Genomic DNA, 18,380 nt, shown 5'->3' on the forward strand with positions numbered 1-18,380 from the left:
CCTAACACAATGCCCAGAACCTTCAGTAGGTGTTTGCTGAGCCAGTGAATCAATGCATCAGACGTTTTAGATTAGCCTGGAGATCCCGTGTATATCCTGATCATTGCTTCTTTTTCCATAGATAAAGCTGGAGTGTTCCCCTCTGAAAGTCAGAGAGTATGTCTGCCCTGTAGTAGCAGACCTATGCCCTAAAGTGTCCTACTGTCTGGGCTCTAAGGAATGAACTTCTTGCCTCTTTGCTACATGGAGAACAATGGCCCCTGGTTGTTTAATCCTTGCCCATTGTGGCAGCCTTGACTGTTCAGCTCTCACTTCTGATTCCTGTGAATGTCACTTGACTCCCAGCGGTCTGCAGCCATAATTCAACATTTTGTTAATGGCCACTTAAAATGTTCCTGAAATAGCTAACAGGCCCAGGGGACAGAAGGTGTTCTTCTAGAAAAATCATTCTGCCAGGAAGGCAGAGTCAGCCTTGGCTCCAACTTTGGAAGACACAGCTACTCGTTCCCTTTGATGCTGTATCTCTTCCATCAGCAGCCTGTCACCCTTTCTGAGAAAAGAGGGGGTGGGCATCACTCAGGACCATGAGGGAGAAAGTGAGAACCTGGGGTTCCTTAAGCTCCATTTCGAGTATGACTAGTGGGAGTCAACTTGACAGAATCCAGAATGACTTGGGAGACAGGGAATGCCTATGGGAATTATCTTGAATGCATTAATCATGGTGAGAAAACCTGCCCACTGTGGGCGGCACCACTCCCTGGCTGGGATCTTGACTATACGAATAAAGAAAGAGAAGTGAGCTGTGGCATTCTTGCCTGAAGATGCTGTGCTTCCGGCTTCGACTGTCTTGACCACCCCACCTCGATGGACTGTACTTTGAACTGTGAGCCAAAGTAGGCGCTACCTCCTGTAAGCAACTTTTGTCGGAATATTTTATCACAGTGTTTAACACATACAAAAGAAAGCTGTGAGAGTGCTAGATTCCCTACTGAGCCATTTCCACTCCAGAGAGAGGAGCTTCAATCACCACAGCCAGAGGCTGAAGGAGACCACAAGAGAACAAGGGCAATGAATCCCAAGGGAAACCCTCTGGATAGAAAGCAAAGATAAAATAAAGCAAAGAAGAGTCAGAAATGCACAGCTCCGTATTAGGAGGCGAGTCTTTGTGTAGGTGGAGATGGCGAGCCAGGAAAGAGCAAGAAGAAACTCCTGCAGGTTGAGACCAATTATGCTACAGTGTTCATATTGTTCCAGCCTCACAAACTCTAATTAAATCACTTGCTCAAATTCACCCTGGTAATATGCAATCGTAGTGTTGCCTCCTAGAGTTATCCAAATATTTTCATCAACTGTTAGTGTTGCTCTAGGGCCTCTCTGCCACCTGCAAATATGACCGCTTGAACACCCTACGACTGGACATTTAAAATCAAGTCACTGACGGAGAGGCAGAGGAACTGCTTGGCCTCTCCCTGTGCATGCCTGGATAGGAGAGATCAAAAGCCCACACAGAGAACAGGGCAGCTGGAAGGTCGGAAGCAACCCAGAACTCTGGGGCTTATGAAGTGCAAAACTTACAGCTCCAAGGTTCAGTTCCCTTCTTGCCCTGAAAGGAGGAAATGCAATCTACAGAGTGCACGCATAGCTCCCAGCTGTGTTCCTGGTGACAGCAGCTGCACAGACGAGGCAATGCCATCCACCCCGGGTGACCCACACATTCATCAGAGAGGAAAGGCCTGGTGTGGCCACTTTCGGAAGCAGCATCTTCTCATGGAGAATGTTGCTCTTTCTCTAAGGCTGGAGCTGGAGCCAGAGGGTAGCAATGGAAAGCTGGGTGGCTGTCTTACAATCCCAAACCTCTCACTGGCTCTCAGCCATAGAGCACTGAGGCTGCCCCAGTCTCCTCCATTAACCTAACAAGGGTAAGAGATGCTATAAGGACCAGAGGGCTCTGTGGAGGGCTGAGCTCTGCAGTTGGGACACACACACACACACACACACACACACACACACACACAACTCAGTTCCTTTCCTTGGCTTCAGTTCCAGCTGAATGCCAGATGCCAAGGCAAGGAGGAAACTAAAAGGGAGAGCACCATAAACCTAAATTTTAACCCCTTAAGCTCTGGCTTGAAAACCTGCAGTAAAAACCTGCCCTCATTGGCCTCAGTGCTGCACAGGAAACCAGGACTCACAGTGCCTTGCCAGAGGGGGCTCAAACGCAATCATCAAACACGAGCTCTAATCTTCAAGGCTTCTTTCTGTCTCAGAGGCCTTATCCCTGTCACTAAACCTGTATTAAACTGTGAAAAAGACACAACACTGCATCTTCCACTGCCAGGAGGACAAAATAGCATCTCATAAGGCACAGATTCCTTAAACTTACTCCAGTCCTGTCACAATTTTTGCACAAGTGGAGATATATAGGTATGCAAAATAGGTATACTAATCAAATATTTATTTATAAATAGTATAAATAAATTTGTTTTAAAGCAACTATTTACAGGCTAGACAGATGGCCTGGTGGTTAAGAGCAATGGCTGCTCTTCTAGAGGATCCAGGTTCAATATTCACAGGGCTGCTCACAAACCTCTGTAGGTTCATTCCCAGATGATCTATCACCTTCTTCTTCCCTCCACGGTCACTAAATTCATGTGGCACACAGACATACATTCAGGCAAATACGCATAAAAAGAAAATAGAATATTAATTTCTTAATATGCATGTAAATTTCCATTTTAAAAAATAAATGCAAATTTTTATATTAATGAGATGGGTGCATTTGTTTATTTTTACAGGTAGAATTAAATCTTGGCTGAATATTTGATATTATAAGACACAGAGCATTCTCAACATTTTTCAGAGCTGATGGATGATGTTATGATTTTATAATCATCAACACCAAGAAAACTCCTTTGCTTGAATATACAGTAAAACATGGCAGAAGTTTAAAGCCATTTCAGAAGTTGTGGGGAATCCTGTCTTAATCCAGAGCCAAAATTCATTTAATGGTGTCCCTTCATGAAACTTGTGTCTGCAACTCAAAACAGAAAATTGTAGCATCAAACATGAACATTACAATTCAAAGGAATCCAAAGGTAGAAAACTTTGACACTTAATATGTTGAAGAAGGATGAAGGGAAATTACTATGTCATCAGTTTTTCTATGATTAAATCACCATGCTTTTGTAAGAGCAGAAATAACTCTGTACGTATAGTTCAGAGCCTGGTGTGGAATCCAAGCAGAGGTGTCTCGGGCAATGCTCACTGGCCAGTCACAGCATGATGTCAAATGCACACTGCACCAGAGCTACAGTGAAGCTGTGGCACTCAGCACTGCTCAGCACTGCTAGAAACACTCCAGTTTCATCACACATTTGACTGCAAGTTAAATTTCAGTCATTGGATGGGTGTTCAGAATCTTTTATGGCTGCTTAATTGTCTATGGTACTCGCGTGCAAACTCACAACCTACAGTTTTAGACACTGAGGACTGGGCAGACTGGGAAGTTTATGGCTTAGACATCATTATTGGTTTAAGGTGCTAGGAACATCCTCAATTATAGGAGCTGGGAAGGAGGCTAGACTGACAAGCAAAATCCCCTGCCTGGGGGCGCTGTTAACAGATAACCAAGCTAGGGCACTTCAGAGGGTCTCTCAGAACATTGGATACCTGGAGCAAGACTATGCAAATCCCACTTACACTCATTTCTATCTGAGTATAGAACGGGAGTTTTAAGCTCCATTTCTTCCCTCACTAAACGAACAGAACAGAGCTCTGTGTTCCATGGGGCTGTTGGGAAAACTAGATAAGCTTTTTTTTTCCATGCTAACTGTGGGCAAAAGTGTCTGAGATGCTCAGAGAGTGCTAGCATTCACTTGTATATTTTATAAACGACACAGAGCGGGACCACTGGAAGAAATTCAGTTTGGCTAGGGTCCAAGAGTCTACATTAGCCTGTGCTTAACCACAGCAGCAGCTTGGTGCTTGGTGTGTTCACAGCCTTACCCACAACCTCTCTTGAGAACTCCTAATGCTATGTTGTCAATATAGATTGAAAAAACAAATCCTTCTGTCCCTGGAACACCTGTCACTATCACCCACTAAGCTCAGAAATAATAAAATGACCAGCATTAGGGTTAGGGATGTAGCTCAGGTGGTAGAAAGCTGGCCTAGCATGCAGAACACCCTGGGTTCCATCCCTAGCACCTGGTAAACTGGGTTTGGTGACCCAGGCTGTTAATCCCTGCACTTACAGGGTAGTGGCAGGAAGATGATGAGCTTAAGATCATATTCAGCTACAGAGGAAAGTGGAGCAGGCCTAGGCTACATGAGACCCTGGCTCAAAGCAAAAGTAATTAATAAAGCAGATATTCAGTTCATGGTCAATATGAGCCTTATACTTATTTCATGTAGTCACTATGAACATGTCTGTGAAGCATCAGTAATGAGATGCTATTATTTAATAGATGGGGAAACAGAAGCCTGGAAGTCACACCCATGTGAACATGTCTGCCTCTGGCCATTGTTAATGTTACTAGAGGCTACAATGCTCCCTTTGTATTATTGTCTCAGATGCCAGAGTCCCGTGGTCCTCTAACATTTGCTGTACTTTCTCATCCTGGATATCCCTTGGTTGTCTGTCACTAGTGCTCCTGGGCAGAGTATTCTCTTTGTAGCCTAGCCACCTTCCCAGATTCTATAGCTGAGAATGTTCCTAGCATTCTAAACCCCAGGATTGTGTCTAAGCCATAAGCTTCCCAGTTTCCCCAGGCCTCAGCATGGAACTAGACTATGCTCAAACACAACCTAAGGCTGTCTCTGTAGGCTTGGAGCTAGCTTCCAGAATCTATGATGAACTCTAGGACCTCTTAGTAAGCCATGCAGACACATTTTGGAATGGCCAGGCCATTAATTGCCACTACAATGGCTGGCTTCCAGCACCCCACTCTCCCCATGTTCTTCCTAGATGAATCCACTCTTTTATCTCTAAAGGCACCATTCTTCTTCCTGGCATCCATCAGAGGCATTTAACTTCAAAGCTTCATGGTATTGGACAGTGGGTGGATCTGTAATCTGAGTTGCTCGTTCCACCCGTCAGCACTTCTTTCCAATGTCCTCCATCAATGACTTTTAACCCCCCAACCTCAACTATCTATTCAGGAAGGAAAAAAAAAAATCAAACACTCTCCCAGCTGGAAGTAACATCAGAGGTCATTAATCTAACTCTTTACGGGACATCGATCCTTGCCTAGAGGTGATCCCCTGGCTTTGGTTAGACCTAAGGAGCAGGCACAGGCAGGGTTAGAGTGCTCTAGACTCCCAGGATAAGTCTTTCCAATCAGCTGGCAGCCACCTCTCTGAACTCCCACCCTCTGCCCAGCAGCTTAAGTTCTGTCCTCTGACCTCTGTTGGAGAAGGCCCTGCTTCCATTTCCTATGATTGTTTTCTAAGTGTTTGGAGACAGCAATCCCTCGACTGCCCTCGAGTCACCAGCTTCTCATTTCAGCCTGAGCAGTAGGAGCCTGTCATACACTCCTTCATCACTCGTGGTCTTTGACATATGAGTAACATCACTCTGCTCAGCATCCATCCCTTACCGCCTCTCACTTCATAGATGGGCCCAACCCACTGCCAGCATCAAGGGTGTGTGTGTGTGTGTAGCTTCCTCCTTGAAGTCACATAGAGGAACATTCAAGAAGATATGGTAGGGAAGGTTGGGAAGGGAACCATGGGATCTAGAAAATGATAACACAGGTGCCAGGGAAGATGTGCACTGGAATGAAAACAGCTTATGGATAGACAGCAGCTGGTGAAACAGAGACATCTCACCGCCTTAGGAAGAACTGTTGCTGGGCAAACCACACACACACACACACACACACACACACACACACACACACACACACACACCACTCCAAGAGGATCAAAGCAGCAGAGTCTGGAAGAGTAAAGCTCAACACAAGAGATGATTGAGTTTTGAAGAATGGCTCTTGGAAACCATCATGGGTCCCAAGTTGAAGATACAGATCTAGAAAGCCTGGGATTTAAAGCAAGCCTAGTGCAGGCATCTTTCTTTCTAAGCCACACTTGAGACCAGACTCCATCTCACCAAACAGATGGAGAAGCAAAAAAAGTAAGGGAGAGATGAGGTCTTGAGTGGGTGATTTACTGAGCGAGTACTCTCAGAAAAAGCCCCTGGAGTGGAGAAAGACAAGAGTGGAAAATTAAAGAGTCTGCCTAGATGCTCAGCCTGACCCCCAGGAAGCACCTAGATGCTCAGCCTGACCCCCAAGAAGCTTGGAGTGTAAATTACATCATTGGTCTGCATAAAGGCAAGATTCTCAAGACTGGGCATTTTGGACTCATCACAGGATCCCTGTCCACAAGCTGCCTCCAGGTGATGGAGAGGCTTTTACCAAGCCACCCAAGAAAGGCACAGTGATCTTATAAGGTGCTCTGCCCACAGCGGCTGTCTAGGGAATCTCTGTGGACCACCTTTAATGTCTCCCACAGATATTCTTGCTGGTCCATACCTGTAAGACCCAGAGCAGAACCAGGCTCACACCTGCTGTGCTAATATAAATAGAAAACTTCAGTCGGGTGGGGCAAGGGGGAGGGGGCGGCTACAGACAGACACACAGGGCTCCTGGTTGGGATTCTGAGAGTGAGGTTCTGTGCCTCCTTGCTCCCACCACAGCAGCTCTGTGCATCTGTGCACTTCTGTTTCTATTGCATAGGCTTAAATAAAAGCAAGCCAATAAATAACTAAGCATACTGAAAAGTGGCATCAGCTCCTTCCTCTAGTCTCAGTGTAAGTGGAGGTTTTAGTTTTAGTAAAACGAATGTGGGACAAAGAGTTGTCCTTGGAAACTGTTTAGTTCATCCCACTCATTCTACAGACGGGGAAACCGGGGCTCACAGAGGCTCATTATCCATCAATGGAAGTCAAATACATTCTCTCTCTGCTGCATGACCATTGAATAAGTCTGCACAGAGTGTTCCTAAAGTGCTAAGAAAGTAAATGCTATAGGAAAAAAAATTATTCTAGTGTCAGAGAATGCTGCCTCAGGGGTTTCTGTCTCCTGGAAAAGCCTAACTTCATACGTGGGCTTCCCCCAGAAACTTCAGATTTACCAAATAATTAATGTGTTGTGTGTCTGCTTGTTGGCTGCAGCTGCTATCTGGCCAAGTCTAGCCAGAAAGTATTGGTTTGGAGATAGATGCATGTAGAGGTGTAATGTATGAGACTTTAAGTGTGCGTAAGACACATAGCCCACTCATTTCAGATTATGATAGAGCACGCGTCAGGTATCCTGGCTGCCCTTGTTTGACATTTCAACCTAACTCCTTCAACCACGAACAGACAAAACTGAGAAAGCACAAAGCCGGACTTGAGCATCATGTTTTCAGTCCTTTGTGAGGGGTGGGAAGCCTGCTAATTTGAAGTGTGAACTGCTTTAGGAAGCACTGCCTCCAGCAGCAGCAAGCGTGGTCCTAAAAGCTGCCGATTCAACCTTTGAGGAATTGGGTTTTAGATTTAGGGTGGTCATAGTTGGAGAGGGGGAATCCCATCACAGCTCCTCCTATGGAAATTAGCAGCAAACTAGATTCACTGTATAGAAAGTGTTTTTGAGCCCAAGTCTTCATAGACAGGTAAGTTTCTAAGTAAACAAGCTCCCAGCAAGCTTGCATATTCTCTCTCTTCTCTCTCTCTCTCTCTCTCTCTCTCTCTCTCTCTCTCTCTCTCTCTCTCTCTCATTCATGTGCTGTCTGTATGCATGTGTGTGCACACATATATATGCATGCATGTAAGCTTTACATGGATGTGAATGCAGGTGGAGGCCCATAGTTGATGTTGGGAGGCTTTCTTAATCTCTCTCTATCTTAGTCATTGAATCAGGGTCTCTCAATTGATCCCAGAGCTCACTGATGAGGCTAGTCTAGTTAACCAACTTGCTCTAGAGATCTTCTGTCTCACCTACTGGGTTTTGAAATTCAAAGAAAGACCCATGCCCAGGTGGGCATGGGTCTTTCATGTGGATTCTAGAGATCTGAACTCCAGTCCTCATAGTTACAGAGCAAGCTCTTTATCTACCAAGTCAAGTCTCCTCTTAGGTCAACAGTTCTGGGGGGTAAAATAATTCCCAAGGAAGAAGACAGAGAAACATATATCCACCCAGCAAGTTCCCGGGCATTAGCTCAGAGCTGTGCAGCTTTCTCTCCAAGGAGACAGTATGAGTCATCTTAACTCCCAACCACAGCCTTACCCCATCAGCACAACAGCACAGATGCAACATGCCCCCAAAGATTTACTCCCAGACAGCTCACAACCTACCAGTCTACACACCGGAACATGGTAGCCAGAGGCTGGCATCATGGAAACCCCATGACCAGCACAGCAAAGCTTGGCTCTCCAGACCATGCCAAAGGCTCACAGGTGCTGGGCCTCCTAAGACTATGTGAGCTCATCTAATTTACATCACTGCTATGTTAGATCGTTTTGACATACAGTCCAGACTGCTTGGTGGCAGGGAATCAGGACTTACACCTGTGAGCTGAGGACTGCAGCATAGACAGTCGTATACGGAGTACCAGAATTGAGCCTCACTAAGGATCAGGGGTGGGTTTCATTCAGGCATGCAAGAATAGATCTCCAGCCCAAATACAGAAGAAACAGTGAGACCAAGATAAGTTGTGTCATGTACACCGATGCATGCTACCAGCCCAGTAAAGCACAAGTCTTATAAAAATTATGCAGCTGAAGGGAGATACCCTCAAAATACCAAAATATTACATGTGGTTATAGAAGAAGGCTGTTGGAGGTGAAATTTCCGTTCATTCCTCCCCTGCCCCTTGTTTCCCATTTTTCTCTAGTGACCATGGATTGCTTTTATAACCAGGAAGTATAAGGGTTTCCCCAGATTGGACAAAATCCCAGTTACATGTGCCAGAGAGGCTGAAAGATGTGCATTTTACCTCATATTAGCCAGTCACCTTACATCCATAGCTCTACACCTACTTAACACAGACTCTGAGGACATATTTTGAAAGCTACGTGCAAAGAAGTTCTAGGTCTTCAGAATATAGAGATGAATAAAAATATTGGCAGTGGGATGTTGTCCCATGTAGCCAAGGCTGGCCTCAAACACAATGTATAGTTGAAGATGACCTGGAACTCCCAATTATCCAGCCTCCTTTTAAATGTGTATTAGTGTTTTGCCTGAATATATGTCTGTGCACCATCACATGAGTGTCTGGTACTCAAAAAGGCCAGGGGATGGCATCAGGCTCCCTAGAACTAGAGTTACAGATGGTTAGGACCATCATATAGGTACTGGGAATAGAACCTGGGTCCTTTGGATGATCAGCCAGTGCTCTTAACCACTGAACCATCTCTCCAGCCCTATGTCGGGAATTGTTTAAAGATATTAAACTTAATGACACATAGTAAGACAATAGAGACCAGACACTAGAATGGGAGAGTGGGAAGACTAAAGATATGCTGATCAAAGGACAAAAAATTTCAGGAGAAGTTAGTGCAAGAGATTTATTGACACTGTGATACAATTAATAACAACATACCATATTCTTGAAAATCAAAACTATTGTAGAATTTGTGTGTTCTCAACATACATACACACACCTACACAAAAGATAAGCATGTATGGTAATGCATGTACTTAATACAACCATTTGTATGTTTAAGTAATATACTAATATACATATCTATATACATATATGTGTATATATTTGCATGTATATAAAATATCATGTTACACATCATAGGTTCTACATTTTTCTTATCAATTTGAAAACACTTTTAAAACTATCAGTGGTTTTAAAACGTAAGAGCTGAGTCCATTTATCCCCAAGATCCTTTTTAGCAGCAATGTTCCACGCTTCTAAGAAGGAAAAGCATCATGTCAGGTCTGCACAGAGGGAAGGTAAAGTATGTGAAGCTTGGAAGACAGAAGACAAAGAGGAGAATTTAGATGGTGGTACAGTGGGAGGGAGACGGCTTCGATGACCACAAAACTGAACTTTAAAGGTAAAGTAGCATTGAAAGACACAACAAGCTAGAGCACAAAAGACAGAGAGAAAGGCCCATGAGCTAGGATGGTGAGTAAATGCAGGAACAGACAGCAACCACTTACCCAGTGAGGCTCTGCTTGATATTGGCAGGGTTGGGGAAACCCACCCTCTACTTGACATAATATTTGCAAAACCTGTTTCGAGACTAGCTCCAGACTAGCTGGGATTAGAGATAGGTTGTGATAGCACAGGCCTGATCTACTTGGATTACTGCGGCACCGTAGGTCCTGCTTGATAGGCAGACACAAATGTGGCACGGTGAGAAAAGCTATACCTGTGGTGCAGAGATTACCTGGCCCATGTTGGGGCCGTCGCAAGGTGTGTGTACTTCCTGGAGGTGAATTGAGAAGTGTGAGAGGCAACACGGAAGTTCAAACCAGAGAATAAGAGATGTTAGGGTACCCAGCAAAAGGAGGAGCCCTGAAAACACCAGAGAACATAGCAGATGCCTCTGCTCTGAAGTTGCAGCCATGGGCTGGAGGATTAGGAAGAATGGAGTCCAAAGAACCAGATCAAGTTTATTTAGCAGTTCTTCTCAGTGCAAGCTACTCCTCCAGCTGAGCCTTGGGTGTTACTGGTCCCACTTCAGAGATGGGAAAACTGGAGCTAAGCAAATTAACACTAGTTCCCACCACACACACACACACACACACACACACACACACACACACACTCACTCACCACAGAGTTGGACTCCCAGTTCAGATGGTTTCTCAAAGTCCACATCTTCCAGATGCGTACTCCTGTGTAGTGAGATATGATTAGACCCATGTGGCCTTGTCAACAAAACCCCAAAGACACAACCTTTGTCGGCCTTGACCTCCATCATCTCTGTAATGTTATACGCTGTAGGGTAGTAAGATCCATTCAGTGGGGAAAAGAAAGCTGGGCCTTTCCTGAGGAAAAATCTCACATTTAAAGCATAAATACTCACAATGATGGACAAGCTACACGGAAGGGTCGTTCCAATTCCTGGACCTGAACACAGATGAACCCCAGTGTGATTAGGCAGAGGAGTAACATAAGGCCCTGTCACATGTTGATGACAAATGACAGGAATTCACCTGGCAGCAGTAGTCAGCTCCAGACAGGACCTTTACTCGAAGCAGCTCCCTCCCTGGAGGATGAGCTTTCGCTTAGTGCTCCAGGCAGAGAAAGCAGTGCTCCCTGGCCAGCTTCCTGCTTGTGTCTTTGCGGCCTTCCTCATCAGTCTGATCCCTGAAGACAGTGGAAACAGGCAGAACCACAGCAACCCCTTACACATGCACTCAGAACCTCATCTCATAGCCACATGGCTGGCAAAGACATAAAAGGCTTCCCCCACATAGTATCATGAATGCTCTTTCCTCCAACAACACAGCGGGTGAGGTCAATGTTAGATGAGCGAATGCCCACTTAGAAAGCATGCAAGAAGTCAAAGAAGCAAGGATGGCAAGGACTTCAAACCCACGCCTACCATGTTGGCCTTGGATTCAAGCCACAGAGTCACAACCCCTATCAACTCCTACTCATCCTCTTTCTACTCTGGGTCACTAGGGTCAGCTTCTGTGAGTTAGAAGGCCCAGAAACAAATCTTTCTTCTGGTTCACCAGGGAGGAAATTCAGACCTCTCTGAAGCCAGACTGTTCCTGGGCAAAGGCTCAGAATGTATCTGCATAGGCAGGGAGCACGCCTGCTTACTCTGCACTCAGCATTCCACACCTGGCTTCCTGGGGACTTTGAGTCTCCGTGAACAGCCTTTGCTCACTCTGCTAGGATCACAGCTCATTCACTAATTAAAGGGTATTACACACTTCATTGCACAGCAGCTAAGAACTTGGAATAAGGAAGCTTGTGCTACAGCATTCGCCCTGGAGATGATGCTCTGGGCTTTATAGGAAAACTGAATCCAGAAAAAGAGCTGTCCACTTGTGACATCCCCTCCCCCACACTTAAGTTCTCTCATAAGTCAGTCATGGTTGCTTTGAGAAAGAAGGTAGGCACTGTGTCAAATCTCCCATGCAGAGCTTGAAAGAAAGCCCACCAGAGAGGAATGGCTATTCTAGAGAGTGAAGGAAGGAAGAAGCTGGGGAACTGGCTTCTCCAACTGAGGATGTGAGAGCCCAAGAAAAGCTTGCCTACTCCCAAGACCCAAAGAGCACAAAGGTACGTCAGAGGTTCACACCTCAGAGTGGGGGTCTTGGACATGTCTCCTATCATATTATTCCCAGCAGAAGATCAGCATGGGTGCCCACTGTCACCCATTGGTGAAGAGGATACTCTTATCACCTACAGTGGGTGTCATCCTGACATCCTGAGCAGACAGAAGAGAACACCAAGGGACACCTTCTCTTCAATGCTTGGAGATGTTACATCCAGAGGAGTCAGTCCAAGGCTGGGCATTCAAACAGATGAGTCTAGGGCTTGCTAAGATTCACAGATAGTGTGTGCCACTAATTAAAGAGTGGACCTTATCTGCAGGCAACTTCAGTGTTTCAAAGGATCAGAAGTCCCAGTTAGGATTTAAAACAGGACGTTTGGCTGCTTGGAATACTAGCAATTCAATGATGGACCAAATATAAACAAGCAGCCTGAAATCAACAAGACTCTACTTTTAAACAGAACTGGGTATGAGCAGAACTACCAGTCAGTCATGCCATCATAAGGAGGATTGTGAGGATGCTTGAAGACTCAGCCCAGGGTCTGCTGCTCAGTCCAACACCTCCGAGACACCCGGCATCTCTCATCTGTGGGTTCCATGTGTGTGCAGGCAGACAGAGGAAGATCTGAGTGCACTCTCAAGCTACACAGTACAGAGATGACTCTGAGCGTTGCCTGGCATTAGGAAACAAGGGCTAGAACACAGCCATGGTTTCGGGCTCCAAGAACGAGGCATTTTCTCCATTCCCTCCCCAAGGCCCCTCAGACATCATTTGTGCATGACATATTTTAGGACCCAGTTTGTTCCCTTAAGGAGGGCTGGTAGGTTCCTTCTCCAGCTCAGACTGGCTTCATCTTTAGCAAACACTGCCATAGGTTTGGCGGTGCTCTTCCTTGGAATGTTTAAAGGGGATAATAATACCAAACAGCTCCCCCAGGAAACAGCTCTAGCACACAGGCTGTGAGAGGCAATGCCCCTGGCACTCTGGGCTCTTTCAGAATGAGATACAGCCAACAGCAAGTGCAAAGACTGAAGGCAGGGACTGGCTGGAGCATAAAGAGAACCTCAGAGTGAGAGGCAGGTGGCCCTGAGAGGGGGTGGGGAGGGCTGCACTATGGGAAAGGGAGGGGATGTCTTAATGAGGCAGAGCCCCCAGACAAGTGCTGACAACACAGTCCAGTTCTCTGGATGACCGCTGCACCTGCCATCCCCAAGTTGTCACTGTATTTTGGCTCAAGACTCTGAGTCCCTGGCAATCTCCTCCCCCTGCCCCAGGAAGCTATAGGGAAAGTAGACACAGTGGACTGCAGAAGGGTCCCACATTTCCTGATACCCCAGACTTGCCTGGCAGTGTGGAAGAGCTGGCAGCTGCTGTCTGACCTGTTACACCAAGTTATGCCTAGCAGTCCACTAATTGGGATAAGAACCCTAGCGGCAACAGATCTGCTCCCGTCATTCCCTCTCAGCCCCCTTTGGCAAACTCATCCTGAACGTGAGCCACATCCCCTCCTCTTTACTCAACTCCACACTCCCCCTCCCCCAGCCCCAGGCTTTCCAATCCCACAGCTGCTCATCCCCCTCCTCCCTCCCTCCTCCCGCACCCACGTTGTGAGGCAATTGTACACAGAAAGCAAGCCTTCGAGTTTCAAGCTAGAGCGCTCCGACAAGCCAGCCTCCAGAACCACCTCATCATCACATCTGTCTTCTCTCTGAGCGTCCTAGAAAGGAGCCTCTACCTGACTGTCCTCCCTGCGGTAGCACCATGGACAGTTCCGTGGCTTCCCCCCTGCCTGCAGGAGGACCAGATGGAGCCTCCGGAGGCTCTTTCTTCTCCACACAATTCAGGCAAGAAAAGGAAGGGAAAGAACCTTCCACACCTCTGCAGCATCACCTGCTCGGTGAGCTCCCATGGACACGGGAGTCATTCAGACTGTCTGGGGCCCCACACCCCTTCCTGTGACAGCTTTAGCTCCAGCCCAGCCCACACGATGCAGACAGAGCCTGATGCTACTTCCAGCACAGATAGGAGAGAGAGAAGAAAGGGAGAGGGAGAAGAGAGAGAAAAAGAGAGAAGAGAGGCTGCCATCTCACCAATGACAAGCTGTTCCTGTCACACAGTTTGGACATCAAGCATCCCGGATAACGGATAACCCAGGCCTCTTCCCTCTGATTGGGAGAAAGCCCAACTCAGCACGCCAGGGGAGTGACCCCCACCAGCAAGCCCCCTGTAGCTCTCCAATCTGAAAGGACCACAGTACTTCATCTGACAGGTAACCTATTCTACAAACAGGTCCAACAACTCGAATCAGCTACCCTCTTGGCCTTCAGCCGGGTCTCCGCCCTCTCTCCTGCATAGCCGAGATCCCAAGACAAACAGAAGGCTGACAGCACACCACTTGTACTGAAGAGCGAACACAAGAGCAAACTGAAAGCCAAGTACTCACTGTGGTGAAGTCTTGATGCCCACACTCCTGCCCCTTGAACTTGCAGTAGAGCATCATATCCTTCAGGTCATGGCCTACCCGGTGCAGGAACTCCAGCATGCTGAACTGCTTCGGTTTGTAGTGTTTGAAGTTGGCCTTCTGTCGGAGGGCCTCCAGCACTGTGGGGTCGGCCAGATGCGGGTCAGGAATCTGCAGGTTGACATCCAACAGGGCCAGCAACTCCCCAGCATGGTACAAGTCGTTGGTGGTAAGCCTGGAGAACCGGAAGCCATTGAGGTTGCAGAGGGTCACAGCTGGGAAGACCAGACTCTGGGCCACCACTTCATCCACCTTGGTAACATGCTGATATGAGAAATAGTAGGACACTCTCTCCGAGCTCTCCACCAGCAGCAGGCCCAGGGATCCCACGAAGGCCACTGCCCAAAGCACACGCCGGATGGTCAGCGGCCCATACACGAAGATGTGGCGGATGCCATGGAGAGTAGAGGTGTTGGCGAAGATCTGGATGCTGGAAGGTTGCAGGCTGCCCTCGCTGGGGCTCTCCTTGAGGTCCATGGGGACCCTGTGCAGTTCTGCAACTGGCTTCAGGTTGATCAGATCTCAGGGAAGAGTTCCCAGTCCTTTGAATTCTGCTTAAACCTTGGCATTCAAGGCAGAGATCACCAGGCAAGCATCAGGCCAGACACTGGGAGTTTATCCTGAGAGCCTGGCCGCACGCTGACAGAGGTGAGTGTTTATATAAAACCCATTCAAACTCTAGCTCCTGATTTTTTCCAGGCGATAAGGAGGGCTGGTTTTATTTAGGGAGACACCAAGGTGATGTGGAAGGGATGTGGGTGGGAAGGGAGCGCTTAGCCAATGGAAATAAAGTCCTCCCCCCTACACACGCCACTAGAGACAAGATTAAAAGCGAGAGCGAGGGAGAAAATGCTTAAAACAAGTCGCTGAGCAGCTCGGATCCTGTTAACCAGCGCATAATGCCCCGTGTTAAGCATGGGGGGATGTCAGCTCAGCCACGCTGATGCAGTGCGGTGGGGCGCCGCGGCGCAGCATCCTAGCAGCCAATATGCTTAGCTTCTTCCCGGGGATGTATGGGACCCTGGCCGCTGCTTCTCGCTGTTGGCCTCCATCCTCCCTTTCTCTTCTTTTCCGGCCTCCCTTTGGGGACAGAATTCCAATTGCGGGCTGCGGCTGGCTGCCGCTGTTGAGGGAGAGGATGCTGCGCTCCGCCTCCAAGAGAAGCAGGAATGCGGGGGCTTCTATGGGCTCCCTGCTTCCAGCCTCCGGAGAGAGAGGAAGACTGTTGGGCTCAGAACAAGCCCATCTCCCTGGCCTGCCTCCGGCAAGGCTGTTAGGAGGAGGGGAGGCTTGTGCGGGGAGCAGGACCGATAGGGGTTGGGGACATGGAGAAAGTTTTTAGTCTTTTTTTTTTTTAATCTGCTGGGGGTCTTTTACTCCACCTAATGAGCTACTCCCAGAGGAAGAAGAACTTAACCCCCTTTCCCCACGGATGGCAGGAAAGTGGATACTTAGCTGCATGTGGCCAATGAAATGCTGGCAAGGGTTTTTGCACCAATGTGGGCTCCAGGGTCACATCCATGTGGGGTCTCTATGGGAGAGATGATGAAAAGGAAGGGAGCAATTTTAAAGCCACAGGGTCTCCCTCTGCAGGCTAGAGGGGGCCACTCCAGAGTAAAGAGAAGCCCTTCTAGAGATAGAAAAATCAGTGTGCCCATAGGAGCCCCAGAGAGAAAGAGAAAGAGAGAGAGAGAGAGAGAGAGAGAGAGAGAGAGAGAGAGAGAGAGAGAAGCAACAAGTATCCCCCTACCCCCATATGTCTGCTAGGACTTTTTGTGTTTAACAAAGGAAGACAGCTGGGTGCCCTGTAGGACTGGTTTAATTCCATTCTGTTTGAGGTGTGTGTGTGTGTGTGTGTGTGTGTGTGTGTTCTGTCCCAGGATTTGCCAGATGGAATCACAGCTGGAGCTGTAGGTAAGAGAGAGAATGGGCTCTCTCTGTGTCTTCCACCTCCCTCTTCCTGAAAATCCCTTGTAAGTCAGGTCCCTGCTGGCTGATAGGTGTGGCTTGCTTGCCTGCCCCTTTGCCAAGGATCAAGTGGCTGGCATCAGGGATAAATTCTCATCAGGGTGAAAGGAATTGAGTTAGAGTGGCCAACTTGAGCCACTTGGCCAAGCTGGGACAGAGCCACATGGAGGCAAGTGTCTTGGAGAGCGAAGCTGGCATCTCCAGGGTATGCCAGGCTTAAGAAGGTGGAGAAGAGGGTGGCTTGGGTCATTCTCTTCTAGGCTGATGGCCATTCTTTGATGATGTTCTGACCCATCCAGCCTCCTGCTAAGCCAGACCCCACTGAGACAGTTCCCAGAAAGCACTCCTAGGTGACATGTGGACTGAGCATGACCTTAGGTGACATGTGGACTGAGCATGACCTCAGTAGTTTATCAGTCAGGAATGTTATGACATGGACAGAAGGCAAATGGCGCCTTGTGCCCCTGGCCTCAACAGGGCATGGGCTTGTAAATCGGGGGTGGGGGAAGACCAAAACCAAGTTGCCTCAACAAGTGAATGTTATTGATTTTATTGCCATCCAACAGATGAGAAAACTCAGGCCTGCCACAATGAACTGCTGTGTCCGAATCACAGGACCAGTGAAGTGGGAGCTGAGACGCCATCCTGGGTATGTCCACCTCTGAAGCAGGTTTTTAAAAGCAGACCCAAATTTCCCCATCCCAAATTTAGGAAAGGGTTTCTACCCCACCTGCCCCTGTGCTATGTCTCCATGTGTCACACACAGACCACTTCCTCATGTGTAGATGCTCTCCCTTCTTTCTCTGGGTCAGACGACAACCATTGTTGCTCTTACAATCTAGGCTTCTCATATAGAAGAGTCCCTGATTCTTCTCACCAACCTTTGGCTCACCTGTCTAATTAATAAGCATGTTCCCCTTTAACTCTGCTACAGATACTATGTTGGCTTGGGGGAAACAAGGAGAATAAAATACATGTCCCGCCATTGATCAACCTCATGGCTCAGGGACGTGAAGGCTGTGTAGACACACAGCTCTGTGCTACAGCTCTGATCTCATCTAATCTCATCTGTGTCCAGCTGGAAACAATGGCTGTAATTCCTGCCACATTCTGCCCCCTCCCCACCAACCATTACCCATGCTAGGCTCTGTCACCTCCCCTCTTCTTCTCCTGGACTCAGTTCCTATCTGTTCAGACACGTTTTCTCATATGTGCAGACCCTACAGTCTATCTCTTCACCTCACCTCAATATGTGCCCATTCATGGCTCTCCCCCCCTCCCCATCGGATTGGCCATCACAAGCACGATGGGGCAGGGTGCTGTGGTGTATACTCATGCAGACCTGGGAGTTTGTGTCCCTCATCTGCTCTGCCTTTGTCTGCCCTTTGACCTTGGAGGAAGTGCCTAATGGGCTCTGAACTTTCATTTCCCCTCCTCCATAGTAGTGGAGCATTGGAATGGCGAAGGAATGAGAGAAAGCTATGTCGAGTTTATACAAGCTAGACACTTAGCAGTCAGCACTCTCAGTCAGTGCTGGGAGAAGGTGCTTTGTTGATGTTTGGTATTCTCTTCCAGGTGGCTGAGGAACCACTTAAAGCTCACCAGGATCTTATTTGCCTCAGGTACTGCATATCTGAAAGCCAAAACCAAACATCTGC

At 47.6% G+C, this 18,380-nt stretch overlaps 1 protein-coding gene across 1 annotated transcript in view; it reads right to left on the reverse strand.

Annotated features, from left to right (window-relative positions):
* Asic2 (acid sensing ion channel subunit 2) overlaps nt 1-15,474 on the reverse strand; it is a 1,084,476-nt gene extending 1,069,002 nt beyond the window's left edge. Inside the window, exon 1 of the mRNA XM_021211869.2 lies at nt 14,677-15,474. Within this exon, the coding sequence (XP_021067528.1) occupies nt 14,677-15,231 (555 nt within the window). The 5' untranslated portion in view covers nt 15,232-15,474. The remainder of the gene's footprint in view (nt 1-14,676) is intronic.
* Between the last annotated feature and the right edge of the window lie 2,906 nt (nt 15,475-18,380).

Source organism: Mus pahari, chromosome 14, assembly GCF_900095145.1.
Source record: "Mus pahari chromosome 14, PAHARI_EIJ_v1.1, whole genome shotgun sequence".
Taxonomy (NCBI): Eukaryota; Metazoa; Chordata; class Mammalia; order Rodentia; family Muridae; genus Mus; species Mus pahari.